General features: G+C 51.1%; 11 protein-coding genes across 11 annotated transcripts; 5 read left to right on the top strand and 6 right to left on the bottom strand.

Annotated features, from left to right (window-relative positions):
* Positions 1 to 2,388: 2,388 nt before the first annotated feature.
* On the top strand, positions 2,389 to 4,074 carry CCOS01_04180 (uncharacterized protein; the record flags this gene model as incomplete). The annotated part of the gene is made up of 1 exon (XM_060452362.1): positions 2,389 to 4,074. The coding sequence occupies one exon, from the start codon at positions 2,389 to 2,391 to the stop codon at positions 4,072 to 4,074; it is 1,686 nt and encodes a 561-aa protein (XP_060316320.1).
* A 253-nt stretch (positions 4,075 to 4,327) lies between these two features.
* On the bottom strand, positions 4,328 to 7,335 carry CCOS01_04181 (uncharacterized protein; the record flags this gene model as incomplete). The annotated part of the gene is made up of 7 exons (XM_060452363.1): positions 4,328 to 4,605; positions 4,669 to 5,303; positions 5,380 to 5,730; positions 5,789 to 6,152; positions 6,211 to 6,368; positions 6,420 to 7,149; positions 7,218 to 7,335. The coding sequence occupies 7 exons, from the start codon at positions 7,333 to 7,335 to the stop codon at positions 4,328 to 4,330; spliced, it is 2,634 nt and encodes an 877-aa protein (XP_060316321.1).
* A 1,356-nt stretch (positions 7,336 to 8,691) lies between these two features.
* Positions 8,692 to 9,727, top strand: CCOS01_04182 (uncharacterized protein; the record flags this gene model as incomplete). The annotated part of the gene is made up of 2 exons (XM_060452364.1): positions 8,692 to 8,875; positions 8,940 to 9,727. 2 exons carry the CDS (start codon positions 8,692 to 8,694, stop codon positions 9,725 to 9,727), a joined length of 972 nt encoding a protein of 323 aa, XP_060316322.1.
* A 516-nt stretch (positions 9,728 to 10,243) lies between these two features.
* Positions 10,244 to 12,237, bottom strand: CCOS01_04183 (cytochrome P450; the record flags this gene model as incomplete). Its single annotated transcript, XM_060452365.1, has 8 exons — positions 10,244 to 10,288; positions 10,342 to 10,739; positions 10,794 to 10,960; positions 11,022 to 11,529; positions 11,592 to 11,676; positions 11,728 to 11,819; positions 11,872 to 11,908; positions 11,971 to 12,237. The coding sequence occupies 8 exons, from the start codon at positions 12,235 to 12,237 to the stop codon at positions 10,244 to 10,246; spliced, it is 1,599 nt and encodes a 532-aa protein (XP_060316323.1).
* Positions 12,238 to 12,519: 282 nt separating this feature from the next.
* On the bottom strand, positions 12,520 to 12,762 carry CCOS01_04184 (uncharacterized protein; the record flags this gene model as incomplete). The annotated part of the gene is made up of 1 exon (XM_060452366.1): positions 12,520 to 12,762. One exon carries the CDS (start codon positions 12,760 to 12,762, stop codon positions 12,520 to 12,522), a length of 243 nt encoding a protein of 80 aa, XP_060316324.1.
* Positions 12,763 to 13,394: 632 nt separating this feature from the next.
* Positions 13,395 to 14,117, bottom strand: CCOS01_04185 (uncharacterized protein; the record flags this gene model as incomplete). Its single annotated transcript, XM_060452367.1, has 2 exons — positions 13,395 to 13,787; positions 13,866 to 14,117. 2 exons carry the CDS (start codon positions 14,115 to 14,117, stop codon positions 13,395 to 13,397), a joined length of 645 nt encoding a protein of 214 aa, XP_060316325.1.
* A 2,861-nt stretch (positions 14,118 to 16,978) lies between these two features.
* Positions 16,979 to 18,174, top strand: CCOS01_04186 (zinc-binding dehydrogenase; the record flags this gene model as incomplete). Its single annotated transcript, XM_060452368.1, has 2 exons — positions 16,979 to 17,192; positions 17,261 to 18,174. The coding sequence occupies 2 exons, from the start codon at positions 16,979 to 16,981 to the stop codon at positions 18,172 to 18,174; spliced, it is 1,128 nt and encodes a 375-aa protein (XP_060316326.1).
* A 676-nt stretch (positions 18,175 to 18,850) lies between these two features.
* Positions 18,851 to 20,725, top strand: CCOS01_04187 (uncharacterized protein; the record flags this gene model as incomplete). Its single annotated transcript, XM_060452369.1, has 1 exon — positions 18,851 to 20,725. One exon carries the CDS (start codon positions 18,851 to 18,853, stop codon positions 20,723 to 20,725), a length of 1,875 nt encoding a protein of 624 aa, XP_060316327.1.
* Positions 20,726 to 21,302: 577 nt separating this feature from the next.
* Positions 21,303 to 22,514, top strand: CCOS01_04188 (uncharacterized protein; the record flags this gene model as incomplete). The annotated part of the gene is made up of 3 exons (XM_060452370.1): positions 21,303 to 21,360; positions 21,417 to 21,569; positions 21,628 to 22,514. The coding sequence occupies 3 exons, from the start codon at positions 21,303 to 21,305 to the stop codon at positions 22,512 to 22,514; spliced, it is 1,098 nt and encodes a 365-aa protein (XP_060316328.1).
* A 179-nt stretch (positions 22,515 to 22,693) lies between these two features.
* On the bottom strand, positions 22,694 to 24,494 carry CCOS01_04189 (uncharacterized protein; the record flags this gene model as incomplete). The annotated part of the gene is made up of 6 exons (XM_060452371.1): positions 22,694 to 22,903; positions 22,975 to 23,652; positions 23,712 to 24,057; positions 24,133 to 24,252; positions 24,320 to 24,329; positions 24,386 to 24,494. 6 exons carry the CDS (start codon positions 24,492 to 24,494, stop codon positions 22,694 to 22,696), a joined length of 1,473 nt encoding a protein of 490 aa, XP_060316329.1.
* Positions 24,495 to 25,603: 1,109 nt separating this feature from the next.
* Positions 25,604 to 27,007, bottom strand: CCOS01_04190 (uncharacterized protein; the record flags this gene model as incomplete). Its single annotated transcript, XM_060452372.1, has 5 exons — positions 25,604 to 25,944; positions 26,010 to 26,343; positions 26,400 to 26,620; positions 26,683 to 26,895; positions 26,962 to 27,007. The coding sequence occupies 5 exons, from the start codon at positions 27,005 to 27,007 to the stop codon at positions 25,604 to 25,606; spliced, it is 1,155 nt and encodes a 384-aa protein (XP_060316330.1).
* Positions 27,008 to 27,650: the final 643 nt, after the last annotated feature.

Genomic DNA, 27,650 nt, shown 5'->3' on the forward strand with positions numbered 1-27,650 from the left:
GAGCTTTCAACTTTGAGAAAGTCTATGTTTTGAGAAATTTTATGTTTACCTTTATGGGATGCGTTCAACTTTCATAAGGCGGATCACATGTACATTTACCCAACTATCGATTGAGGCATGTAATAACAATTGCACGTCGAAGCTGTTGTGATAGAAATAGGCACTTCAATACTCCGAGAGAGTGCATGTACGAGAGCTGCCACTCAGCGAACATAAGCTAACTATCCGACTTCCTGGCAGTACCTTAGCTTTGGAACCGTGTCCGAAAATGGCTTCGCTGAAATGGACAGTCCATCTTCGCTTTCGATTCGACCATTATGACAGCTCTCTCCATTCTTGCTGGCGTCTGACTCGTACATCTGAAGCGTAGGGGTAGCCGAGTTTCGTAAGACAACGAGGGATTCACAAGGTTTTAATAATGCTAAACAAATGCATTGAGCAAACGTGAGCAATGTCGTATCTGCTGATTTCCAGATGTCAACGATGATAATGTAAGACCGCGCGAAAAGACCCGTATCCCATAGATTCGACCCCTGCGTGGCCTTCGCAAGGGGTCCGGGTCACCTCGAAGCCGACCAGCGGCCGGGATACCGTTCAAGGGGGGCGGACGGGCCCCAGATGAGGTCACTAACAAAATAACCTTAATGCTTAACCCAAACTATGCCTCTGTCACCTCCAATTTCTCCAACCTAACCTCTTTTGACTGCTAACCACCACGACAACTTCCCCTCGTCAGTCTTTCGAAACTTCGGAACCATCCTAAGGCATCATCCTGTTGCCCTGGTTTGGTCCATCAGCTAGGCTTCCAAGTGGAATCTCACCTGATTTTGTTTCGCACAGCCCAATTTTTACGTCTGCTCGCGATCTCCATTTGTGGCTCTTACAGGGGCTTAATCTTGGCGGGGGTTTCGCATCGCCTAACCTGGAGAATTCAACTAGCCCCTCACACGCACTAGGAGCTTGGGACTCGCAAGCTTGGTGAGCTTTCCACCAACGTTGCAATGTAGTGAACCATGCTTCCCGATCATCCATGAACGCCACCACCCACGTTCGTCTCGTCCTCGGAAAGCCTGAGGATATAGCTGCTGACGTGTGTCAGGTTCCGTTCGTGGGGGTGGATGTCTGTGGAGAAGAAAACATTCCCGTATGGCTTCATGCGATACCAGACTTCACTCTTCAGAAGCGCAAAGAAAGAAGAAAGTTGTGCGGCGACCCAGGGGATTTAACAACTTTTGCTACCTGGTTGTCAATGTGTCCATCATGGCATGAACACCAAGAGCCTTGGCCAACCAACATTCTATCACGGTGATCTCTTGGGAAGAATGATTATCGCGATCGACTTGCCATTGTAGAACCTACTGCCTTGGAAGCCGTTTGCAGAGCCACGATCATCCGACGATTCTCAGTTTCATCTTTTCAGCTCAGCCATGAGGAGAACTGGGAGATTTCGTGCTCACGAACGGCAGCATATGATTCCGGACAAGAACTTCTGATCTTAAGGGGTCAACAAAGGCGAGGAAAGTTACCCCCTGTGCCCCCAAGCATACCAAGCCTCCCGTGCATCCGGGCCAAGCCTCGCGACTGCCTGTGCCCTGGTGTTCTTCAACCTCACTTGCTCGTCAGGTTCAGCCCTGGCTATACTCCCCTGCGAGAGCCGCAAACCTAAAACAGAGCGTCCCTAGTTTTTCATCCCTTCTTGCGGATCCGTACCATCACTCTTCGGATGGCAGCGCGACATTTGATCCCATCTTGGGTGGTAAGACATACGCAGCTGACTTGTTAGTCCAACTTGTACCCGATCTTGAATAACACGCTCACCGCTGCTAGGTTGAGTCCAACATCACCATGGACACCATCGAGCACCGCGTCGCTTCTTACACATCCGCCTAGGGCCCTCGTCACAGCACTCCACGAATGACGATACCTCGCGCGACTCCTTCACACCAAGCTCCAACAGTCCCATGCCCAGACCTGACCTAGATCCAGAAAGACGTGCCATCACAACAACCCGTGCATCCGAGATTCCGTGCACCGGATGCTGCGAGCAGCGGGCCATGTTCATCAGCCAAGGCGACGATGAACCAGACCCCTCCTGATATAATGACTTTCCCCCTTCCATTCTTGGTCTGCAGTGATCAGCAGGACTGTCACCACCTCTCCCATTCACCCGCGCGCCCGTCTTCATTCGTTTCTCGGTAGCCATCTCGTGATTTCATCACTTGGCTACATTTTGTTTACTTCGATTCATTTCATCCAGAGACCGGTATCTCGACTTCATTCAGACCTCATACGTTCCTTTATTCCTTCTTGTGTCTTTCTTTCTTTGCTCAATAACGACAATCAGCTCAAGTCCTATTCAAACAGTCCTTACTACTCGACGAAGACACGATGCTCACAAGATACGGAGTCATCTCATGGCTCGCCCTGTCGACTATGGCAGCCGCCAACCCTCCGCCAGCGCCTCCAGCCCAGCAGCAATGCGAGCCCAAGACCGAGACGATTGTACACACCGTCCACGAGACCGTTCATGTTCCTACAACAATTCACAAGACGGTACACGTCACGCTACCGGGAGAAGTGAAGACAGTCCACGTTTCCGTCCCGACGACGATACACCAAATCGAGACTATCCACGAAAAGATACCCGTACACGTCACGGTTCATGTTCCGACAACAATCAAAGAGACCGTACACATTACTCAGCCCCCGCAGGTGGTGAAGGAGACAATACACATCACTCAGCCTCCTAAAACTGTGAAGGAGACAATCCATGTTACCCTTCCCCCTCAGACAATCCATGTCACTCAGCCTCCTCAGGTGATTAAGGAGACTGTTCACGTAACTCAACCTCCTCAAGTCATCAAGGAGACGATACACGTCACCCAGCCTCCCCAGGTGATTAAGGAGACTATTCATGTCACTCAACCTCCGCAGGTGGTGAAAGAGACGATACACGTTACTTTACCTCCTCTGCCTCCTCAGACAATCCACGTTACTCAGCCACCGCAAGTCATCAGGGAGACGGTGCACATCACTCAACCTCCTCAAATCATCAGAGAGACTCTTCCGCCTCAAGTCATCAAGGAGACTTTGCCACCTCAGATTGTCAAGGAAACCGTTCACGTCACTCTACCTCCTGTCCGGGAGACGGTCCATGTCGCCTTGCCTCCTCAAGTGGTCAAGGAGACTATACATATCACCCAACCACCTCAGGTTATCAAGGAGACGGTTCACGTCACGCAGCCTCCCCAGATAATCAAGGAGACTCTGCCGCCTCTGCCGCCTCAAATCGTCAAAGAAACCGTACATGTCACTTTGCCTCCAGTCAAGGAGACTGTACACGTTACCTTGCCTCCTCAGATAATCCACCAAACCTTGCCGCCTCAGGTCGTCAAGGAGACGGTACATGTCACCCTTCCTCCGCAGGTGGTCAAGGAAACAGTTCATGTCACTTTGCCTCCCCACGTTGTCAAGGAAACAATCCACGTTACGCAGCCTCCTCACATCATCAAGGAGACGGTTCATGTTCCTCAGCCTGCGCAAACGGTACACATAACACAACCTCCCCAAGTCATCCATCAAACAGTCCATGTCACCCAGACGGTCAGCCACTGCGCAACAACAATCGCAGCGCCAGTCTTGGGCCACCAACCCTCCCCACCTCCGGCAGTGCATCCCTCAGCGGCACCAGCAGTACCGCCGGTTCATGAAGCTCCCCCGCCGGCCCACACCATGGCTCCTCCGGTCCATACACCTCCACCGGCCGCGCACCCTGCCCCGGTAGCCCCGCCGGTTCACCAAGCGCCGCCAGCCGAGGCAATGCCCGTTCATACGCCTCCTGTTGAGGCTATGCCGGTACACACACCTGCCGCTGCCCCTCTCGTTCACGAAGCCCCGGCAGTTGCTCCTCCAGCCCACGTGGCGCCTCCCACTGAGGCTGCGCCCCCTGCTCATCAGATCCCTCCCATTGGGTTCACACCAATCAACCCTCCAGCAGAGGCGCCAGCGGCACCAGTCGAACCAGTGGCTCCACCGGCACACCCTTTGAAGATGAGATTCATGGCTCGGAGATAATCAAGGTCAATGGATCATCAGATGGAGGGAGACTGACTTTGGAAGTGGGGATAAAGATCCCATCCAACGTAGATTCTAGAATAATGTGCGCGTATAACTTTCTTACATGTAATCTAAATACTAGATGGTAGCTATGATGCTGGCGAAGTTTGATACCCGGTCAGCCGGCCTTGAATAGATCACTTAATGACTGTCAAGTCCCAAATCTCTGCACTCGAATTTGGAAAATAGTGAGCCAGTCTCTATTCTCTATCTAAAAAGTCGTATGGGTATCTTTGTCCTTCCCTTTCTTTCCAAAATCAAAAAAGTTTCCACCTTCACGCTCCTTGCCCTTCTTCTCCTTCTCGCTGGCGCGGCAAATCTCATCGAACCTCTGTAGTGTCTGATGAATATCAACCTCCATGTTACGGGCGAGATATTCGCCCTCGACTCGTCTAGCAGCAGCAATATTCTGTCTGGTCTTGGACTTGACTGCTGTCCGAATACTCTGGTAAATACCCTGGCCGGGGTACGCGACAATCCCGAGAGTGGCTGTTTCACCAGAGGTCAGTATTCTGAGTCGACAAGCAGGAAGAAATACCTTCGAATACATACCTGATGCCGTCTTTGTGGCCATGTTCATTACGCCCTTGCCGACGCCCAACGCTGCGCCCGCGGCACCTCCATCTCGTCCGCCCTTGTACGGCTGGTAAAACAAGTCGGCAAACCCACCCCCGATTCCGGTCACAAAGTTTTTTCCCCCGACCATAGCGCCGGACTTCCAATCTGTAATGGGAGCGCGGGCCTCGACTTTCTCACCGTAGAGCTTAGGCGCCTCACGGAGACCTTCCGTGACAGCCAACGGCACATCGATGTAGAACTTGCCGTAAGACTTGAAGAATGTGCCAACGCCGGAAGCCGATGCCTTGAAGACCGCGCCTGTTGTGCTTCCGCAGCCTCGGCCGGCACTTCGGGGTCGATCGAGAGCGTCGGATTGCGGAGGCGCGAGACTTGGGGATCGGGGCGGTGTCTGAACGTCCAAGCTGGAGACGCTTCTGGCGCTCCTCCTCTCAATGTCTTCCATCTCTGCGGCTTTGAGCTTGGATCGTTGATTGTAGACTTGGACGGGTTTGACGACGATTTCAGTGGCACCCTTGACCAAGCCGTATCCGACTCCCATCAAGGAGGAAACGGTGCCTGTGACGGGATCCCACCGCCGGTTCTCGATGATGTATGTTTTCGTCTCGTGTCTAGAAGTCAGGGTTGTCATTAGTACATGTATACACTAAGCAATGACGAATTACGCTCAAGGTTATTGGCACTCACTGTGACATATTTTTCTGGCCAATCTTGAGGTGGTCAAGAAGAATCCCCGCAGCTTGCTTCGATAGTCTGACATGCTTCTTTCCTCTCTTGAACTCCCACACTGCCGGCTGGTTGGGGAAAACATCGCACCGAAGCAGTTCAAGGGGCAAGTTTGCGTGGAATGACTTTACTGCCGTGGCCACACCATTCTCAGTCTTCATCTTGGCCGAAAGTTCACCAGCTGCGGTCGCGGCTTCTGGTGTCAGGCAAAATCGAATCGCATCAGCCAAGTTTTGGGCGTTAAGCTGCTTGTGTGGAATAGGCTTTGGCCCAGCGCCTGCGATGGCAACCATGTCTCCCCAAAATGGCTGACTGAAAACTGTTAGTTTCGAACTGAATGGGACCTCTCATATCACTCTCCAGTACTCACTCGCCAAAGAAGGGGACGATTGTGGTTGGCCTTCCGTTCAAGAGGCCGCAAGCCGTGGTCCCGGCGCCACCATGGTGGAACACTGCCGCAACATTGGCAAACAGCCACTCGTGGGGGCAGTCCCCCAGGAACAGGATGTCATCAGCATCGATACCTCCCAGATTACTCCAGCCTTTCGATATAATTGCGCGAACCCCCGTTGCGCGGACAGCCTCGACGAGGATCTTTGTCATTTCGTCGGGGTTGTCGATGACGATACTGCCGAAGCCGATGTAGATGGGAGTCGGTCCATTCTTCAGGAAGTTTGCGAGTTCGGTGGGAGGCTCGTACTGAGGAGGTTCGCGGAAAAAGAAGCCGCAAACATCTATGCGAGAGATCAGTACCAGATCCACCTACAGTCTTGCGCAATGGACATGTCTTACCGATATAGGCAGGCCAGTCGATGGGTTTTGGTACAAGTGATGGGGACCAGCAATATGTGAATGGAATCTTCTGCGACTCTGCGAGAACCGGGCCTTCGGAAAACGGCACTTCTTCAAGATCGATCGTCCTTCTCCAATCGTTGATGACATCTCCGAGGCTGTAATAAACATCAGCAAGAGAGACCAAAGACAGCCGGACAATTGCTTACCCTTGCCATGTCAACCACTCAACGACGCTGTAGGACACAAAGTTGGCCGTCATCTGGTCAACAACCCCCTTGTCTCCAAACTTGAGATTAGCCAAGGGATGCGGAAATGCTCTCGTGCTACTCCAAGGCATGGTAAACATGAGATGTAGCGGAACACCCAGGGCTTGGGCGCAGTGGACATGTGCGAAACTCGGCGGATTGGCAATGATTGCATCCGCCACGAAAGGTGTACCAGTCTGTGTATCAGGCTCGATACAAGACCTCCAGCACCCTTCCAGCATTTCCTTTACCATCTTCCGCTTCTTCTGAATATCGCCGCCCTTCAAACTCTTCAAGCTCGGGATCAGGCCTGGGTTCTTTACCATGTAGGCCATCAGTTCGGAGGGATCACCGCCGATGGGGTAGAATTCGAGGCCGGATTTGCGGACAAAATCATCAAAGACGTCGTGTGTTGCAACGCGTACTCTGTGGCCGTACGTCTGGAGCTCGTTTCCGAGCGCGATGAAGGGCTGGACATCGCCGCGACTTCCTACAACTTGGATGACGATGTTGAGTTTGACAGGGAACGTCTTCTTCTCGGCGAAGCGCTCTGCTGCTTCGAAGTACTCTGGCGGGGGGCCCTCTGCTGCTGCTGCCTGTGCCAGTTGGGCTGGGTCTTTGAAGTCGGGGACAAAGCGGGCGAGGGTTGTCGCCAGCCGCGAATCGAGGTTTACGTTAATTCTACCGTCCGCTATTGTAATTTTCTCTGATTAGGATGTATTCAAAGGGGCTATTAGATGGGTCGGCTGGGGTTCCTACTTCCGACGCTTTCGCTATGTTGCTGGAGTCCCTCGTTGATCGCCGTCTCGTAGGATGGGAGATAGTCTTGAGGAACTGGATCATCCTCTATCATTCTGATGGTATTTCGCTTCGACATCTTGTACTCTCGAAGTAGGCTGAGGGGTGGGTTTCTGGTTGACGAGGGTGAAGTTATGGTCGTGCAGTACACAATGTCGACTTAGAAAAAGGAAAATGGGTATCGAAGAGGAAAATATTGAAGGATCGCCGAATCAATCAAGAGCAGAAAGGGGCAAGAGCACGGTATGTTTTCAAGACGATCAAAAGAAAAGTCAATTCCTAAACGTGAAATCGCTAACTAGGGAGGGGTCTCGAGGAATTTAGCCTGGGAGTCAAACCAACTTATCAAATATTCAGCTACCGCCTACTACTTACATCATACGCCGCCACATCACCCCTCCGTAGTCTGTAGCCTTAGTCGCATATCTCGTACCTGACTCGGGTTACCCGTAGGGCAAAGCCGAACGGGAGTGCTAAGGGGACTAGGATTCGTAGGGCCGGTAGTTTGAGCCGCGCCACAACGCGCCGAACTGCGAATCCACGTAAAGAGACCGTGTTTGTAAAGGCTTTCAAGCTCTTTTGGGCATATGCAGTTGCGAGGAGCCGCGGACTCGGCAAGTTCCCGTCGGATCAGGGCCATAAAAATCTCATGGGTGTGGACATGTTGTCGCGATACGCGATGGGGGCGCCAGTCGATGCTTAATTATCCGTCAATGTAAGTGGGCACAACCTTAAACGTATCATTGGTTCACTGTCGACCCGCGGGTTGTCGCATTGTCTCGCATCCATGGTGACGAATACGCGTATACGACCAACACAAAATCCGCGGATAGATCGTTCCTTACGAGTCGCTAGAACCGTCGCTAGTCTGGAATTCTAAACTTGGACCGCTCCCCACTGCCGCAAAGACTTTGCACATTTCGCCGGATTAGGCACCGTCTCCCGGGCTTTATGGCTTCGTCCTCTGGCCAATGGCTGGATTGGGATCATACGCGTACGGAGAATACCGCATTGTGCTTGATCAACGTGGCTCAGCCCTACTAATACTCCGCGTACAATCTGAAAATCTGCAAATGTCATCCCTCAGAGGCTCAGTCTGCCTAGCGCCAGGGGGCTTCTTCGTGTTGAGACTGTTTTGCATCGCAGCAACACTCGTATGCAAACACAAAGGGGTAAAGGGGAAGAATTCAAAGATGAACGTAAAGACTTACTTATATCGAGGTCTTTGGACCGATTATGGATGATAATAGAACACGATCAACAAGCTTCTACATCGCCCGCCCACAGCCTTTACACGAACGGAACACAGTCTTTATCGCCTTGGGATTGAAGCTTTCTCTTTCCGACGACCAAGCTAAACTTTTCGGCCCGCCCAAACTCAATTTGAAGCCAAAATATTACCTAATTGCGCCAAGGAAAGACTCAGGACTTCACGATGGCGGACAACAGCACCACAACAGATGGTGCCTCCACCGGCTTCGTTTTTTACCACTATGAGCCGTCTATGGTAGCGGCAACCGTCTTCATTATCGTGTTTGGGGTTTCTTGTATGCTACACATCTGGCAATTATGTCGACGCAAGACGTGGTACTTTATTCCCTTTGTGATTGGGTGCATATGTAAGTTATCACAGTCCAAACACAACCCCATCCCCAAGCATGACTCGGCTAACATTATCCCTAGTTGAAGCAGTCGGATACGCTGGCCGAGCTATGTCTGCGGGCGAAGCACCTGATTACACCAAAAACCCCTACATTATCCAGTCGATCCTTCTCCTCCTTGGCCCCGCTTTGTTCGCCGCGTCGATCTACATGGTTCTCGGTCGCTTGATCAACCTTCTCGATGCCGGGGGATACTCTTTGATCAGACCAAACTGGTTGACCAAGGTCTTCGTGCTAGGAGATGTGCTGTCGTTCTTCGCACAGTCTGGAGGTGGTGGCATGTTGGCGACTGCCAAGAACAGCGATAATGTGAAGCTCGGCGAAAACATCATCGTCGGCGGTCTCTGCATTCAGATCCTTTTCTTTGGGTTCTTCATCATCGTCACTCTTGTCTTCCACCTCCGCCTCTCCCGCAACCCGACACCAAAGTCTCTTACAGTTCAAACCCCATGGAAGGGTCTCCTCTACGTTCTTTACGGCACCAGTCTACTCATCATGGTTCGATCGCTTTTTCGAGTTGCCGAATACGTGGGAGGCAAGGACAGCGAGCTACAGGCCAAGGAGATGTACATCTACATCTTTGATGCGACACTGATGGGCATCACAGCTATGTCCTTCAACTGGTTCCACCCAAGTCGTGTCATCAACCATCAGGCTACCGGTTTGAAGCAAGTTTCTAGCTCCGAGGTCCTCAACGAGGGATACCTGATGGAAAGCGGACAATACCCGAAGCCGCAACAACAACAATACCAAGACCCGCGGTACGAGCCTTACCAAGGAGCCGCCGGTAACCAGGGGTTTCGTAGGTGAAAGAAGTCAACAAGGCGGCGTTGAAGAGACTCGAGAGACGAGGGTAGAGCTTCCAGTAGCGCCAGCGGGAACAAGAAAGCCGAGCGAAGAGAATTGGAGAGATTGGGCTTATGATCCGGTCACTTGACTGGGGTCTTTTTCTTTTGTTTTTAGTTTGCCCTTCTAGGGTTCTTTTCCCTTTGTTCTTTGGCGGAGAAGCCTGGATAGACTCATGAAACATGTAGGATTACATAACATCTGGTTTGGGGTTTGGGATTCTGTACGAAAGGTATACGTTGATGCCTTGGAGTAAATGGATAGAAAGCAAAGTTGATCTCACACTATGTACCAGGAATCCATTGTGACAGTCCCAGAAATCTACTTTTTCTTTCTTTACGATATGCAGTCAGTCGAGGAGTACCCAGGCCACACGCATTGCTTCAACTTCCAAAGTCTTCAATTACCATGTTGTGCGTTGCGCATATGCTACCTTACACCGATGGACATATCATTGACTGTTATGAAGTTCCGTCATTACTAAAGCTTCCTCAGCAGAACCTTCCTGTTGGGGTCCGGTTGAGTCTAGAAACTTATTAGCAGGCTGGTCCTCCCACGATGGATCCTTAATCACTTACTATTGCGCCGAATTCCAAGTTCTTGTATCGCTCCTTGCTGTCTCCTACGTTCTTAATGTCGTAGTTGGCCAGCGTCGTCGCCATGATCATCTTGATCTCGTTTACGGCGAAGAAGCGGCCTGGGCATGCGTGACGACCGTAACCAAAGGTTAAACTGGTCTGCCCCACGCTGACGAACTGGGCATTTGCCACAACCTCGGCCTGTTTTGAGCCGGTTTCCTGTTCCGTCTTGGCTTGTCGAAGCTTGTAAAATCTCAAGGCGTCAAACTTCTCGGAGTCCGGGAAGATCTCATCGTCGTTGTTAATGCCAATTACAGGCAACTCGATTACGGATCCGCCAGGGATGACCTGGCCGTTCGATAGAGCAAAAGTCTTCAAGACCTTGCGCTGGAATGATGCTGTACAGATGGTTAGTTGTTGAATTAGTTACTTAGCTGAGACTGTACACTCACTGGGACCAAGTGCATAGTATCTCATCGTCTCCTTGAGGAAGCTATCCAGCTTCTTCATGTTCTGCATAGCGCCGCTGGTGAACACACCGTTGCTCTCGGCCAAGGCTTGCTGGATGTCGTCCCGGAGCATTGGAATCAGCTCAGGCATAGCCGCCAGGGTGTAGAGACTTGATTCACTTCGTCAGCGTTATCCACGTTGCCTTGGCTATCGTATGTCCAGATACTTACGCATTGGTCGTGGTGACAGTTGTAGTGTGGATAGCAGCGAAGCTGATACCCAGCTGGTACCTAGCAAGCTCTCTATCATTCTTCTCACCAAACTTCTTCTGCGACTCCATGATCCATTGCAGCATATCGTCCGGCTTTTGGTAGTCGGGGCTTTTCTCGGCCTCCTTCCTTGCGGTCACCACAGGTCTCAGGAACTTGTCCGCCTCCTCTATTCGGTGGTGAACCTGCTTGACTTCCGGTGTTCTTGCTGCCAAGAAGGGGCGTAGCCAAGGAGCGATATCGGCAACCTTTCTAACGGCCTTCATCAGATCGAGGGTGTAGTTTATCGCGGCGTCTAAGTATTCTTCGTTTCGGCAGAGCTCGGGTCCAATGAAGACGCGTCCGGAGGCCATGGCGATGACTCGCATCATCTTATCCATGATCTTGACCTCGCTCCAGTCGCATGATTGGGGCAGCTCTGTTCGCAGAGCTTCGACGACCTCGTCGGCGATGATCGGGTTGAGTCGAACTGTACAGGTATTAAAATTGTTAGAGGAACTTAGAAGACCGTGTCACAGAGATATGACGCACCCAGAGCTGGTGTCAAAGCAGTCTTGACGGTATGGGGCAACAACGCGATATCGGTGTCTATACCTGTGTACTTCGCGTGCATTGACTAGAGATCCATCAGCGCTGCCTCTTTGTTATAGGTTCTTATTAGCCTGACCTCTTCGATGGCCCGGTTGAAGCTGAGGACGTCGTCGGGAAGCCTCTTCAGCTCGTTCATAAACTTCGGGGCGACGACAATATTTGGCGATTCTGCGGGTTACTTAGTACAGGTGATCTTTGCTATCGAGGGGCTGAAGCTTACTCCTTGCGGTGGTGATCCGGAAAGCTCTCTCTTTGAACTATACGCATTTCCGGTTAACTCATAATGAACACCATTGGGACTTGCTGGTGTCTGCCGTACCTTCCTGTATCCTTTTAGGTAGAGGTTCCTGGCCTCACCATTCATAAATTGCTTTCGCCGGGCTTCGGATCCTCCAAATTCTGTTCCTACCATCGGAATATCTGCCCATGGATCACTCTTCAAGACTGTTTGAAGCAAGTATGCCACAGCGCATGCAAAGAGGGCGGTGGCGGCGACAGGCCATCGCTGGGCTACTTCGATAAAGAGGGCGCCGTCTACCGCAGCACTGGCCGTGGCGTTCATGTTGGGGAGCATCGACATCGACATCTTGGGTGGTTGACGGGTTGCGATGATGGTGTGCTCGGACAAGAGAATTAGACTCAAAAAAGAGATGGGAAATAAGGATGTAATATAATCTCGCAGTACCCTCCATCAAGTCCCCTTGGCTGCAAGCTTGACAGCAACCACCGAGTACGTCCTGGGGACCCCGCCACGAGCCGTGACGAATGCCACCACCACAGCCGACGGGAGACGAACTACGAGCATAAACTAGTAAGTAGCCGGCGTGAAACTTGCCCGCGGATTGCGAAACCGGGTGGAACCGCTCAACTACCGGCCGGGGAAAGAGAGAAAGATGGTGGGCTGTGAGCATGGCTCACATCTTGTCTTCTCCCCAACCAACACCCCCCTGCGCCGATCAACGGGACGAAGAACAATTAGATGTGATGGGTATGAATTAGCGCTGCCGCGGGACAAAGGGGCCAGAGGCAACAAAAACGCGGGGTGAGGGGCGAAGATAGTGTGAGGGCATTGGCCAAGCGGGCTGACGAAAAAGACCGAACCAAGGTTCATCGAGTGAGGTTCCCGTGTAAACGAGAGCAAACGACGTTTCCGGTTTCGTATTCGCGAGTCTGATCGTCAGGAGGATACCAAGCGATCTGTGCGACGTGGTACGACGCGACGTCGCTTATTAGCCTGGTCGCATCGATGCGTTTCTAGAGGTTTAGGGAGGGCTCCTCGAGTTACACTTCTTCGACTCGTTCTATCGGGCAGAAGAGGACCATCTCGTCTCGGGTGCATATGTCAAAAAGCAAGTCTTTCCTTGCTGCCATTATACTCATTGCACAGAAAGCGCCTCAAATGTTCTCGGTTTCTCCTTCACTGGCGAATAGAGGCAGCCCTTAACTGTCATGCGGTCCAAGTGCGGACAATCTGTAATGTTTCGAACCCTTCTATTTGTGGCATCTTGACTCTCACCCGCGGCCCAAGCGGCACATCATTGGATGAAAGAATGAACATGAAAACGTGATGGAAGGAAAAGAAGAAATAATAGCACGTAGTAGGTACGGCCAAGGCCGGATAGTTGGTGTGTTCGGCCCTTTCAGTCGGAACATCAACATGTCGGATGACTTGCCTCGCCAAACTCCCTAATTAACGCGTAAAAATGTGGTGGCATCTCCCACCGGGAGTGCTAAGCCGAGAGTTCAAGAGTCATAAACTTTAAGAAAGCCAGTAATCTCCCCATCGAATAGCGGTTTGCCGGTTGAAGGATCTTCACTGTTGGCGCCCAACAATCTGGCCTCCCAAAAAGTTCCTTGATCAGAAGTTGTCTCCTTCTTGAAACCCCACGTCGTGTAGCCCTCAGATCCCAGGAAGACTCCGTCGATCTGCGTGCCGTTGAGCGTGTAATGCGAATACGGCTTGACCTCGGTGCCGTTGACAAAGTACATGAGTAGAGCGTCGTACGGAATCTCTGCGACCGCGAGGTTCTCCCAGGTATAGCCCGAGACGCCAGTGGGCACACGGCCCTGAATGCCTTGGCCGTCGACACACTGCAGCGGGATCTGCGCAACAGCGGCTTTGTCAAGTGCGGCCATCTGAGATGGATATAGTTAGTGAAGTGACTTGACTTTGGACATGGCCAATCGGGTGATGGTGCCCGGATGTGAACTCACGTATCCCCATCGGATGCCAGTCGAGCCGCGAGAGTAAATGGCGGTCAGGCCGTGATTGTCGAGGACACCGCCGTCGGTATCCTTTACTTGCATCGACCACGGCCCCGCTTGGCCGGCAGAAGCGTCGTAGCCCGGGTACGCGGAGCAGCCACCGGTAAGCTCCTTGACCGTGACGTTCCCGGCGGCTGAGACGAATGGTGACATGGCGATGCCAACGGCCGCAGCCGCAATAAACTTAGCGAGTGACAACATCTTGAAGCGACTGAATCCTGAAAGCAATTGGACGTGATAGATCGACACAAGGAGTTTGACACGCGACAGGTGAAGCTCTATTTGCTCAACCTCTGTATCGACAGATTGCCAAGATTTTATAACAAGTGCCCCTGGAAGGATTCTAGGCATCAAACGGCCTCATTTCGAACGCCATTCTCGTGAGATGATCCATTCCCGCAAGCGAAGGAACTTGGGTGGTCCAAAGCCGGAGCTAAACATGCAACGGCGCGTTCCTGCCTAATTCAACAGCCTATAAAACCACGGGAGCATCGGGAGGGAACAGGATTCTAGGCTGAGGGAGGGGGGTTGAGCCCGCTAAGGCGAAATTGAAGCTTTGCCCCCGCAAGCGGATGACGCTAATTGCCGTTACCCGCCTGTGCGATCTTGATTTCGAATCATCGCGGGCAAGACATCATGGCATCGAAAAGAGACAATGACGACAGGGTCCGGAATACTGAGCGATGTGACCATGCTGCCTGACTGTGCCTGGAATACGATGTAAAACAAGCAGGATAGCAACTCAAGCCAGTTGTCCTGGGACAATTGGTCATGACGATTAGGTGTCGGTATTCGGACCTTTGGGGTTCAAACAAATGGAAAAGCAAAATGTCAGCCCCTTAATTAGCGCTGTTGATCTGATCAGCCACCTTTCCCTTCTCGCATAAGCCACACTAAAGACCGACAGCCACTTCGCCCCTGTCGTCATTCTGCATGCTGTCGATCAGGAACCTCGTGATCCCGCAGGTGCTTGACTCAGGTGGGTATGCTAGGAGGAAAGACCCCTAAAATGGGGATGGAAACAGAGATCCCAGGTACACCGTCACTGAAGACTCATAAACGAGCTTACTGAGCATCTGGAGGTATAATTGCACGCGAGAAATACGAGGATCAGCTTGAGACTTTCAGACGGCGAATGGACTGCCATATTTGGGGGTCTTTTAGTAAACTTAGGTGACGCTCAGAGTGTCAGGGAGCGTGTCTGGCCCTATCGGATGATCCCCATGCGCATTTACCTCGCAGTCTACAAGGCAAACCATACAACAGGGGCGTGATGAGGTGCAAATCGATACAGTTCGAGCAAAGCCATCACGTGGCCATCAATCCTCCTTGGCCCACCTTTGACGTCGGCCATGATGTTGAGGGCAAGTAAGTTTCGCCAGGGAGCCTGACTTTGGCGGCACGCAAACGCGTCTGTCCACGTAGCGCCACCAGGCAATTGATCAGGTTAGTCAGCGAGACAAATTGTCAGAATCACTGCATGAGGGCACGAACGATATTGATCTCGAAAGCGAGTTGAGTTCTTCATGCCACCTTCTTGGTCGCAAGACCTGGTCTAAAGTTGCAAGGCGAAGCAAGACGTTGCAATACGTGTGGGCTTTGGCCGAGAACCCGTCGGCAGCTATGATATCGATGGAGAGTAATACTTATTTATTTATTTCATGTTACTACCTTGTCTGTGTCCATCACAGGAACAATGATATTGATGCGGTCAGTATTAAACCCAAGGTCGCATTCCGTCCTCCAACAATGCTCAATAGGTTCATCGTTCAATGAGGCATGAGCCGAAAATTAACCCTGTTGTAGATAAATAAGCTCTGCAAGCGACGAGCGCACTTTAGGTTCGCGCAGCAGCGCCGATTGCACCGGACTTGAAGGAAAGAATGGACTAAATTCGGGTTGACCGCAACGCAGATCGATGTTCTCACCGACCAGTGTTGTCCGTTCTTCTGCGATTATCCTGAATCTAGAGCACCGCGAGTCCATGTCCGAAAGTTACAATGTTGGCCCGAAGATTGATCAGGATGTCAAATTTCTGAACTCAGGTTTGTCAGTTTTGCACATCGTGGGCGTTTTCGTTAAAAAATCACCTTGCGGCCAATACTATGTCGACGAAACTTGAATCTCCTCATCGAATACTCGCGTCTCTCTTTTGGACGAAGGGGAAGCGACCGACTGTGACAATCACTTTTAAGTACCTTGTGACCGAAGACATTGAATCGTGACTCTCACCTCGACAGCAAATCCTCCCAATGCTGGTGTTCTAGAGGGATTAGCAACAGAGTTGAGCGCCAAACCCGTATCATTGGGAATTTCTTTGGGGAAATTGACATACTAATTAGGTGGAAACTTTAGCAGCGACCTGTGGAAAACTAACAAGCCTGAATTCAGCTCATTTGGTAAATGCATCAGGTGTATTCTCGGCTCAATGTACTCAACTGACAGGCCTCAGTCTGTTAGACTTGTTGCTATCATAACCTACTATATCAAGGTTCCTATCAGGCTATCATCTGGATGATAGCTGGAGCTTGGGATCATACTCTTCCTGGTTCATGAGTCACCATTCAAGCACGCATTGAATGAGGATCCATTTACTTTATGGGGAAGTCGTCACATGTTGCTGTATTGGAAGTCTGCTGTTCACAATTTCGAAGGTCTTGGTTCCATCAAATACAAGCTTATTCGCTTCTCTGCCCAAACTACGCACCTCAACATCTCATTCAGGCAACGATTTTGCTTGTGACTGAAGATAGAAGTTTCCTTCAACCGGAGTCATGTGGTAATAGCCTTATCTAATTCGGTGGCGGCGGGGATTGCCTGATTAAGAAGTTGGGGTGCAGAAGTTGATGCATGGCGCTTATCATCACGATGCAACCCCGCACCTCCATCTTCCCCGGTCCTTCTTCTACAGTCCATCACTCCGAGACAAATACAGTTCATGCAATCCTTGTTTTTCAATACAAAGTGACACATTCTGACACTTTCAAATTCCTCCTGATAAGCCATCAGTGAATTTGGCCCATCACCCCTGTAACGACATACTCTGAAGTCTGATCCTCTCGATGTCCTTCAAGTCGGAAGCCATCGTCGCCAGAGGCCCCTTCTCTGAAGGAAAATGGGCCATCGAACCAGTCACTCTTCGGGATCTTCGCTCAGACGAGGTTCTTGTTGAAGTTGTCGCCTCTGGTATCTGTCACACAGACTTACACTGCGGTAACACGCCCGATGATAAGGGAGTTCCTGGAGTCTACTACCCTCGAGTCTTAGGACATGAAGGTAAGTGATCTTATTCTTTGAGCCAACCAGAAAACCGTAGTGTTTCAGTTCGCTAACTTGTATCGAAGGTTCTGGATACGTGGTTAAGATCGGAGATGGCGTGACAAAGGTGAAGCCCGGTGACGCCGTTTTCCTCTCCTTTTCATACTGCGGAGAGTGTCACGTCTGCAAGACGGGACCGCCATCTCACTGCACCAAATTCTTCGAGATCAACTTCATGGGAGAGCCAGTCTTCTCGGATGGAATAGGCGGGCGCTTTTTCGGCCAGTCCAGCTTAGCCCATCACACCGTCGTCAGCGACAAGTCCGTTGTGAATGCTGACGGTCTCGGACTGACTCGGGATGACCTGAGAACCCTAGCACCGCTTGGATGTGGTCTGCAGACAGGCAGCGGAACCGTCATCAATGTCGCCAAGGCCGGTCCGAAGGACTGCATGGCCATCGCGGGTATGGGAGGTGTGGGCTTGGCGGCGGTCATTGCAGCAAAGAACCAAGGGTGCAAGGCCATCATCGGGATCGACCGAGTCGAGTCTCGTCTCGAGCTGGCTAAGACACTAGGTGCTACGCACATCATCAACACGACTGGACTCGAGATGGCGCAGGTGACGGAGAAGATCAAGGAGGCGGCCGAGGGGCTTGGAGCAACCATATGCATCGACACCAGCGCATTTCCGCCACTGCTCGAAGCTCAAGTTCAAGGAACGCGGTACATGGGCAAGATTATTCAGGTTGGCACTGGCATGCCAGAGTCACATCTGTCGCTTCACATGCAGAGCTTCATGGTCAGCGGAAAGCAGTATTTCGGAGCGGTTCAGGGGCACGTCAACACTGCCGAGTACGTCCCTCAGATGGTTCAGTGGTGGAGAGACGGGAAGTTTCCTGTTGAGAAACTGATCAAAGTCTTTGAACACGGCGATTTTGCTTCAGCTGTAGAAGCGATGAAGCGCGGCGACGTTGTCAAGCCAATTATTGCCTGGTCATGAACCATGGCCCGTGGGCTTTATGGGGCTCATACTATGACCATCGCCATAGTAACTCAAAACAGAGACAATCTACAAGTAACGCCAGGATCCTCAACTCTACTTTACTACACAACTGCGCACAAAGCTTGATCATCTCAGCTCATATCGAGCAGATCTTAGAGCCTCATCGCAATGCCGACATCTGATCTGAGCCTCCAGTCTTCCCGTTCCAACAAGCTCTTCAGGAACAAACATGTGCGCACCCAACAAAGCCAAGCCAAGCCGGGGTTCTTTCGGCTCATTTCCCGACTTATCAGTTCGCGTTTAAGCTAGAGGACCCCGAACAAACCGGGACTTTGTGATTGGTCAACAAGTTACGAGCAGTCAACTGACCATTCACACGAGACTCTGATAAGAAAACGCGCGAATAATGTTGCATTCGTTGTAATGCGAGAACCCCGCAATCCGGGGGGCATGGTGGAGACGGTGATTTTCCCAACTCACCGTTGCATTTATCCCCCAGGCCAGGGCCAATCTTCCCGAACGGCTCAAGGCTTGAGCAGCCCATCTCTAAACTCCTTGAACTTCTTTTCTTTTACTCATATGGGCGCCAAAGAATCGCACCACTTTCTCGTCCGGTCAGCCAATCCTAAACCAAAAAGCCGCACCCAAGAGAGACAGAGAGGGGAGAAAAACAATGGAGAATCTCCTCGGCCCAGACCTGGCCTCCAAAATCGGTCCCTGGATCCTCCCTAAGCCGCTCGAGGCACCGCCGTCGCCCGAGTCCGTCTGCAATAGCGACCGGGCCTCGCCGACGGAGGAGACCAAACGGCGCAGGGCGGGTGGACCGAAGGCGCGTACCGGCTGTGCCACCTGCAAGACTCGCCATGTAAAATGCGACGAGCGCAAGCCCACATGTTTCCGTTGTGAGAAGGTCGGAGTAGTCTGCGAAGGCTACGTGGACCGCATCGACCGCCGGAGGAAACGGACAAACCAGAATGTGGTCCGCCGGAATACGCCGCAGCTCATCGCCCCTCGGTCCGCTTCAGCCGAGGCCGCCGACGTTTGCAGCGGCAACAGCAGCAGCAAATCCGAGATGATCTTGTCGCCTCAGATTCCTAGATCGCTCTCGAGCCTACCCAAGATCTATCACAAGGACGGCGTTTACTACGATTACTTTCGACATCAGGTTTCCACCAACCTGGCAGGTTACTACACTAGTCCCAACTGGTCATATCTAGTCGTCGGTGAAGGTCTGCAAGATGACTGTATTCACCACTCGATCCTAGCTGTCGGTGCGCTTATTCGCTCCACCCCTCAGGATGCGAGACCAAGCACGCCTAGAAGAAAAGCGTTACCACCTACCTCGGATGGCTACGCTGTAACCGAACATCGTGAGGTCGCGTTGCGACATCATCTCAAGGCAGTCAAGTCTCTAAGAGAACGAATGGAGTTAATAACGGCATCATCACCGACCACAGTAGTTGTCACGACTCTACTGCTGGTCGTGTACGAGCTGCTTCAGGGTGAACCAAGGACGGCCGAAATGCTCCTCAACTCATGCCTAGGAGCACTGAGGGACTCGATCACAATGTTCGAAAGCGATCCCGATAGTGAGGAGAAGTATCGTGACTCAGAATTCAACGACATGGAGCATGTGCTCCCGTGCATAGCGGCCATGAGCCAGCTCTCACAATCGCTTCAGCCTCGCCGCCATCACGCGCACCCTTTCAAGATTGATCCCGGATCTGACGTCCATAATCCTCAGCATGAACCAATCTCAAAATTCTTCATTTCATGGGGCAGGTTCTTCACTTTCGCCGTCAGCTTCATCAGCAACTCTACCGATGTCACTGCTGAGGGCATTTCCATGGACATGCTCCGTCACCTCACCATCCACCAGCAAAACTTCCTTTCACAACTACAACAATGGAGATCCGTCATCCAATACTATGCCGAGAGTCCGACAGTAGATATCGCGACCAAGAAGGGCCTGAGGATCGCTCAAATTCACTGGCTCCTTCTCCACATCACACTCACTTGCTGCTTAGACCCAACCGAAGTGGCCTACGATGCATTCGAAAACGAATTCAGAGATCTGACGATGCTTTGCGTTGAGTTATATCGTGACTGCGTGTCACAGCCCCGCCCGACGTCTGTGTTGCTGGGGCAGGGCCTCATTTTACCGCTGTGCACTGTTGTGCGCGCCTGCAGGAATCACGACATCCGCATGACGGCATTGCAGGCACTGCATGAGATACCCCCGTCGATGGTCGCTTGGGATGTGGTGTCAAACATGGACGGGATCCTGGGAGCCTTGCTGCTTGAGGAGACTGGCCGTGACGCGAAAGGATTCGTTCCCCCGGAATCGAGATGGTTTTGGTTAAAGGATGTGACTGTGCCAGAAACGCAGAGGATCCATAAGGTCTACCAGAGGCTAGCACCGGGGCAAGATGGCAAGCCTGTTCTGACGAAGTTGCGACCGACATCTAATGTAAGATCAAAGATCTGTAAGGCGAGCGGATGTGAGAAATACCACTTGCTGGGACCGGTAGTCGTAGAAGACTCGTGAAATAGGACAGCGTCCTGGTTTCTATGATCACCTTGCGAGAAAAACAAAGACGTGTCCAACAGTCAACCATAAATCTCATGCTGAACAAAAGAAAAGTGGTATTCGTGACAATAGCACCTCGGCCCGTATAAGTAGAAAGTATTTGAGAATCGTAAATACCAGCCAGTCACAACCAATAGGCTCGGTTCCTCCTGGGTTGAAGTCGGACGCTCTTATTTGATAGGCTAGCCTCGTATATATTAGCCAATCGGGCGAGACCCAGGAAGGTTGACAAGCCAAATGTGGCAAGTGGTTCTACAGATGTCCCAGCACCTCCACTCCACTTAGTCTGGTCCAACCCTCTGAGATTCGTAAGAATCACCCAATTAGACGATCAAGACCTTAGATACACCACAAAGGTTGTTCCAACTTATTCTATTAGGTTACACAATAGGGGTCAGAAAGCCATACATTTAAGACAGGATACCGTCCGCGGAGGCACCCCTCGGCAGCCTCGCCCTTCTCCATCCCTCCTAGATTCATCGGCTGCAAAATATTGCCATCTTTGATCATTTTTCGCAATCGCATAACTTTTGTCATGAGTGCCCCAGTAATCGCTCAGCCAGTTGTGGTATCGCTGGCTGACTTGCAAAGTGGTATTTCAAAATGTCTCTCCTTTAAGTCCGTTCTTCATGGCTGACATTAGCTACAGGAAACGTGCCTTTTGAGAAACTTGTCGAGGCTTTCGGACCGGATTCTCTAGGGATTCTGGTTGTCAAGAATGTTCCACCAGAGTTTCCCGAGCTGAGACGTCAAGCACTTTCATATGCCTCGTATCTTGGAAACTTGCCGAAAGCCGAGCTTGGTAATTAGTTAACCCTTTCGTTGAGTTGAAACGTACGGTTATTAACACTGGCATGCAGACAAGGTCGAGAACCCCGCTGCCAAGTATCTGACAGGCTGGTCGCTGGGAAAGGAACAACTCAAAGACGGACAAGTAGACACATTCAAAGGCTCTTTCTACGCCAACTGCGCCTTCTACACGGATCCAACGTTAGATGCCGCGAGGCCAACACCTGACTTCTCGGCCGAGAATTTCCCGGAATATCTGTCACCAAACATATGGCCCGAAGAACAGGTTCTCCCAGGATTCAAACGCAGCTTAGAAGACCTGTGCAGGCTATTGATTGACACAGCTGTTCTTGTTGCACGTGCGTGCGATCAATATGCGGAGCGGGAAATCGAGGGGTACACGAAGGGCTACGTCGAGCACGTTGTCAGCACGAGCAACACCACTAAGGCCAGATTGCTGCACTATTACCCTCAATCTCAGGAGGGCTCGAGTGATAATGAGGACGACTGGTGCGGCGTGCACCTCGATCACTCGGTTCTGACAGCCTTGACATCCGCAATGTTTGTCGATGAGCACAAGACGCCGTCGGATTCAGTTTCACACGCGAAGGACACCGCAGAACTATCTGCGCTCGAGGAAATGGCAGGAAGCCCTGATCCTCTGGCTGGACTTTACATCAAGTCTAGGACAGGGGACACTGTGCAGGTGAAGATTCCTAGAGATTGCATTGCTTTCCAGACTGGCGAGGCACTCGAACGGATCACAAAGGGCAAGTTCAAGGCAGTGCCGCACTTTGTGAGAGGCGTTAGACCTTCTATGAGTAATGGACGGGTTGCGAGGAACACTCTGGCGGTGTTTACTCAGCCGAATCTTGGCGAGGAGGTTGATTCAGAGCAGCATATCACATTCGGAGAATTTGCCAGGGGCGTTGTGAGCAAGAATACTGTTGAGGCTTGAAATTGGAAGAAGTTCCGATAAAGAGTATACTTTGAGAGTAATAAATTGTAATGCGATACCTCGGCTACCTTATGTTGGCACCTCTTGGCTCGATACTCGCGGTTCATGCAATAATATCTGTGCCATGTCAAGACGTCACAACTCATAATGCGCATAATATTGGGGGCCAGTACATCTCCTCAGTGTAAAGGCGGCTTAACATCGGAAATTTGGTTATCCAACTTAGCAGAGTCAAGCTTCGTAGGCCCTTCTAACCCCAGACTTTGCTCTTCCATAACAGCCTCGATGACTTGAAGCTCCGTCTTGGCTCGCCGCTTTTCGACTAGAATAAGAACGGTGACCCAAATCGCCATGGTCGTTCCTACAGCAATCATGACAATCATTCCTTTCTATCGTACTGTCAGCATGATCCTGAGGGTCAAGTCTCCGGTCTCGACGAAGGACAGCTCTTTCTACACACCTTGAACTCTGGAGCGTCATCGGCTCTGTAGAAGATTAGTGGCCACCAAGCTTGGAAGCAGTTGCCAGCCGCGTTCATGCATGCAATAACGCACGATCGTAGTCTCGGCGATTCATTTCGCATCGAGTCATTGGCCCACGCAAAGAAAGTGGCTTGGATGCAGTAGATCGAGCCAGCCCAGTAGTAGGCCCCAAATTTGGCTGCCGTCGAAGTTGGCGCGAGAATGATTGCGGCATTAGCAATAGCCGTGAAGGAGACGTAGTATCCCGACAGCCACCGCCTACCCCAAATATCTGTTGATGTGGCCCACAACAGCGTGCTCGTCACGCCCACGGCCTGTACACCGGTGGGGTAGTTGTTGCGTTGGTAGAGATTGTACTTCTCTGTTGGATGAGCCTGCATATAGAGGTTGAGAAGCGACTGATTGGACTGCGATTCGGAGCAATTGCCTAAAATCCACAGGAAACAAAAGGCATAGAAGTACCAGGAGTGTACTACTCTAGATAGAAAAGACTTGGAGAGAATACTCTCCGTCTTGTCAACCTCGTGAATCGGCACCCGCTCTCTTGCAAGTGCGATTTCTTCTTGACTTAGGTAGAATGCCGTGGTCGTATGAGGTGTATCGGGAAAGAAGAAGTATCCGTACACAGCGACGGGCAGCGTGATAATGCCAGAAATCTGGGCGCAGTCAGCAAGAAATCTCGATAGACAGACATAGGCATTAGTCCTGAACTCACAATGAACAGCCATTTCCAACCTGGCAGACCATGGAGGCCATTCATAGACGAATGGATGCCACTTTGGAGGAAGCCACCAAACATACCACCAGCTAGACCACTGGCGGTGAAGAATCCTGTGCGCTGGCCAAGCTCCTTCTTAGTATACCATGATCCCAGAATGTACTGGGTTCCGGCGAAGATGCATGATTCAAAGTACCCTTGGAAGAATCGGATAGCCATGAGGTGCTGCGGAGTCTTCGCCACCGCGTTTAGCATAGTAATTCCTGCCCATGTTGTGATCATAAAGGGGAAGAAGTTTCGAGGCTTAAAATAAGTTAAGAGCAAATTGTTGGGGACAATGCCTCTATGAAGTGGCAATGAGAGGTCAGTAATTCGGTCCCCAATATTTGGTGCGTTTTGCAGGGCTCCGAGAACTCACATGAGATACGCTGTCGCATAAAGAGTCGTTACGACAGTCAGTTGAGCACCTTTGAAGCCCAAGTCCTCTCGCATTCCAGAAACATATGCTTGGGTTATGCTGGCTCTGTCGAGATAGTTCCTGATGCGAGTCGTATTCGTCAGCACCTCTGTTAGTAACATTGAATGTTGTTGAGCCATTCACTCACATGAAATATGCTGTTCAACGTTAGAAACGGCAATCACACCATAGAGGTTGACGGGCATGAACATACCTAAACAGCAGAAAGTAAGAATGAAGAAATCCAACTTGAGAACAAGTTTCCTCTCCAATGGAGTTGAAGCACCCTTGAAGTGCTTTCTCAATGATGAGAAGAACCCCATTGTAGCTATCGAAGTATCTTGCTTCCGCTGGTAATGCGAGAAGTGAAACAAAGAACTAATAGGCGCTGGGCAAGGGCTGGGATTCATGCGCACTCGACAGCTGATGGGCGCTTATGAGGGAAAGGTTGGAGAGCTCTTCTTATGTCCAAATGCCTTTGGTGCACTGTCATCTAGATGAAGTCGCCGTTATTGGCTTATCTGCTACTCCAAGACGCCTCATCCCTGAATATGGGAAAGCATGCTTGGCTCGGGGATAAGGGGATGGTGCCCCGCCCTCTTGAGAAACTTCCGTTATCCAGGCTCAGCAAAACTTGGGGGTCTTGAGAGATACTACTTACCAAATACCAATCACCCAGAGTGAGTAAGGCAAAGAAGCTTGGAAGTCTTGAAGTATCTCGTCCATAAGGTAGATAGAGAACTAGGCCGCCACACTTTCATTTCGAACATGCGCTAATGCCAAGCTGTCCGACTGTTGTTGCTGACTCTACGATAAGCGGGCTATTTCAATCCCCCAGTGCCATCGTTACGTGCATGTGCGAGGCTGGAAGCCAAGACCGTGTGTTGAGATGGGTGAGTGGATCACCCTCTTGGAGGAGCTCCTCCCGTCGATCTCGACACAATATCGACGCAAGGTGATATCAACATATTTTACACCGCGCTGTGTGTTCCAGATAGGTAGCCCAAAAACACTCAGGGTTATCATTAACTCGGTTATCAGGCTGACAATGAATGAGAGTGTGGTCGATTTCAGTTGAACGCGCCTAATCATCCTTGGTTTCTTTTCTGCCAGTATGATTTATGCTTGCATTCCCCCATGAATGATCTGGAACAGACCAGGAATGCAAAAAGGCTAGAGATGGATGTATTGACGCCATAGGATGTATGAGACTTTCATAGCATTTTGTCTCGAGTCTAATGGCATGGTGAGGGCACTACGTAACTCGGTTTCTTTAGGAATTCAGGAAGCGTTACCTGCGTGTGAACTACAATGGCATAAACCCAACCGAGGGACCTTGTGGTCAACGCTACGCAATCAGTCGTTTTCTGCTGATTCGGCATGATAAATTTATCATCTCCAGCTGTTGTCTGAAATGTCCTGGTTCTAGAGCCTAGCTAGCCTTCAAAGAGGGTACATAAACCTCCCGAGGAACGTTGTCGAATTTGCCCAGACTCTGATGGCCTTCGGGATCAGGATATTCACCAGCGAAGAAGTCGGCGTGTTTTTGAGTATCTCGCGGACGATCAAGATCATACTCATAACGCTTGAACCCATGTTTCCGAGCGTCCAGGAAATCCGCCATACAGAATACCTGCTCATCAATAGGCTTATCGCGACCAAGTCGCTGAAGAAGAGGGGAGCCTTCGATAGGCACGAGTTCTCGCTCGTCAGCCGGACGTGAAAAGTAGATGACTCCAATGCGACGAAGATGGCGTTGATCCTCGGGAGGCTCTGCACATAAAGAGTTAGTAAATGCTTGGGTGACTCATCGATCTCTGCAGCAAGCAATCACGTACGGACAACTCTATGGATAGTGGCCTTAAACAGGCCTCCCGTCAGTCGAGCAAGGGCATCGCCGAAGTTAACGACTAGACCATGAGGCTGGTGCTCGACCCAGCGATACTTCCCATCATTGTGGTCGAGAACTTGAAGTGCCGCTATGGGTTGCGAAAATAGAAAAGTCCATGTCCCCAGATCAGTGTGCCCCGAGAGGAAGATATCGCGGTATTTCTCGCTTTCTTCCTTCGATCGCGGCTCGCACATCATGTATCTGATGTACTCGGTCTTGGAACCCCCGGGTGCATGCGTTGACTGCATTACCTCTTCAGGGACCTCCAAGATGATAGCAACCTGGGTGCCATAAAGATTAGTCTGAGCCATATCCGGGAGCTAAGGGGCGAGCTTACCAAATTCAGAAGTTTTCTGAGGATGTTGGTTCGAATGAATTGCATCACTTCCTGTGTCTCCTGCAAATACGGTCGCATAACCTCAGGATGGGGACGGTCTAGCGGGTCGTGAACCAGAATGTTGTAATGATCCAGCTGTTTAGGAAAGCCTCCCTTACGCCCCAGAGGACCAGCAGGTTTGTACCCAACATATAGTCCCCGTGCATCTTCCTCGGGAGTTACTATCGCGCAGTGTCAATGCTTACACTCTTGTATCTTAGACCGATGAAGTAGCTGTAAATACCTTCATAAGGCGCCTTCTCTTCCGCCGAGAGGGTCATCATGGCGTTTGCTATCTGCATTTGGCGAGCGTAAACTTCATCGGAAATGCCATGATTGCTCAAGGTGAGAAAGCCGTAACCAGTCGCAGCTTCATAGAGATCCTTTGCAAGTTCCTGTCGGCCAATTTGGGTGTCAAAGATGGACAGGTCGAGGTTCACGAGTTTGACATAGTCCACTTTGCATGTTATAGTCAGCTAGTTAAGGTTGATGCATTGATCCGACCTTGGAAGGTAAGACCTACACTTCTCCTCGGTGGGTGGAGCGGGTGTAAATGGAGGAAGGGACATAGTCTCTACACTGGTTGAAACGGATAGCCTCTGATGATAGGGTTTGATACAGCTGAAGGTGTAAAAGAGGACTTTTTCCGTATGTGGCTTTTCGAAAAGTTGATGGCCTTTACTTGAGCAATCGGACTGGATCTTCACTGCCTATTATTATATTGTGAGTCGCATTTCTGTGAAAGGAGTTACCACATAAGCGCACTCTTACTGCATGACCTATCATAGCGACTCTTACCCCCGTCAATGTCCTAAATGCCAGCGCCGAATCGTAGATCGTTAATCTACACGCGTGACTACAGGTGCTCCTTGAGCGTGTTCCTCCTCCGAGTCCTCTCAACATGTCTTCTAGCGAGCCCAATCGCCTCAACCTCTCAATCGTCCTCCACTCAGTCCTCTCAACTCATTCTAGAGGAGCGCACAGCCCGGGTTTGTCATGATTCCCGAGGTTGCATCGTATCTTCGTGGGGTAAAGGAGATGGTGGTGGGTGAGAGGAGCTCCTCCCAAGTGGGGCACCTCTTCCCCAGACATTCGAGTCCGGCATTGACGCTTATCAGGCCGTCACCTGCGACCTTGGTCGGGGCTCCTCCTCGGTGAGCTCCAGCCAGCTCCTTTCTTCTTATCTCATCTGCCTTGAGCAAATCTGAAGCC

This window comes from Colletotrichum costaricense (assembly GCF_030867565.1).
Source record: "Colletotrichum costaricense strain IMI 309622 chromosome Unknown Scaffold_4.1, whole genome shotgun sequence".
Taxonomy (NCBI): Eukaryota; Fungi; Ascomycota; class Sordariomycetes; order Glomerellales; family Glomerellaceae; genus Colletotrichum; species Colletotrichum costaricense.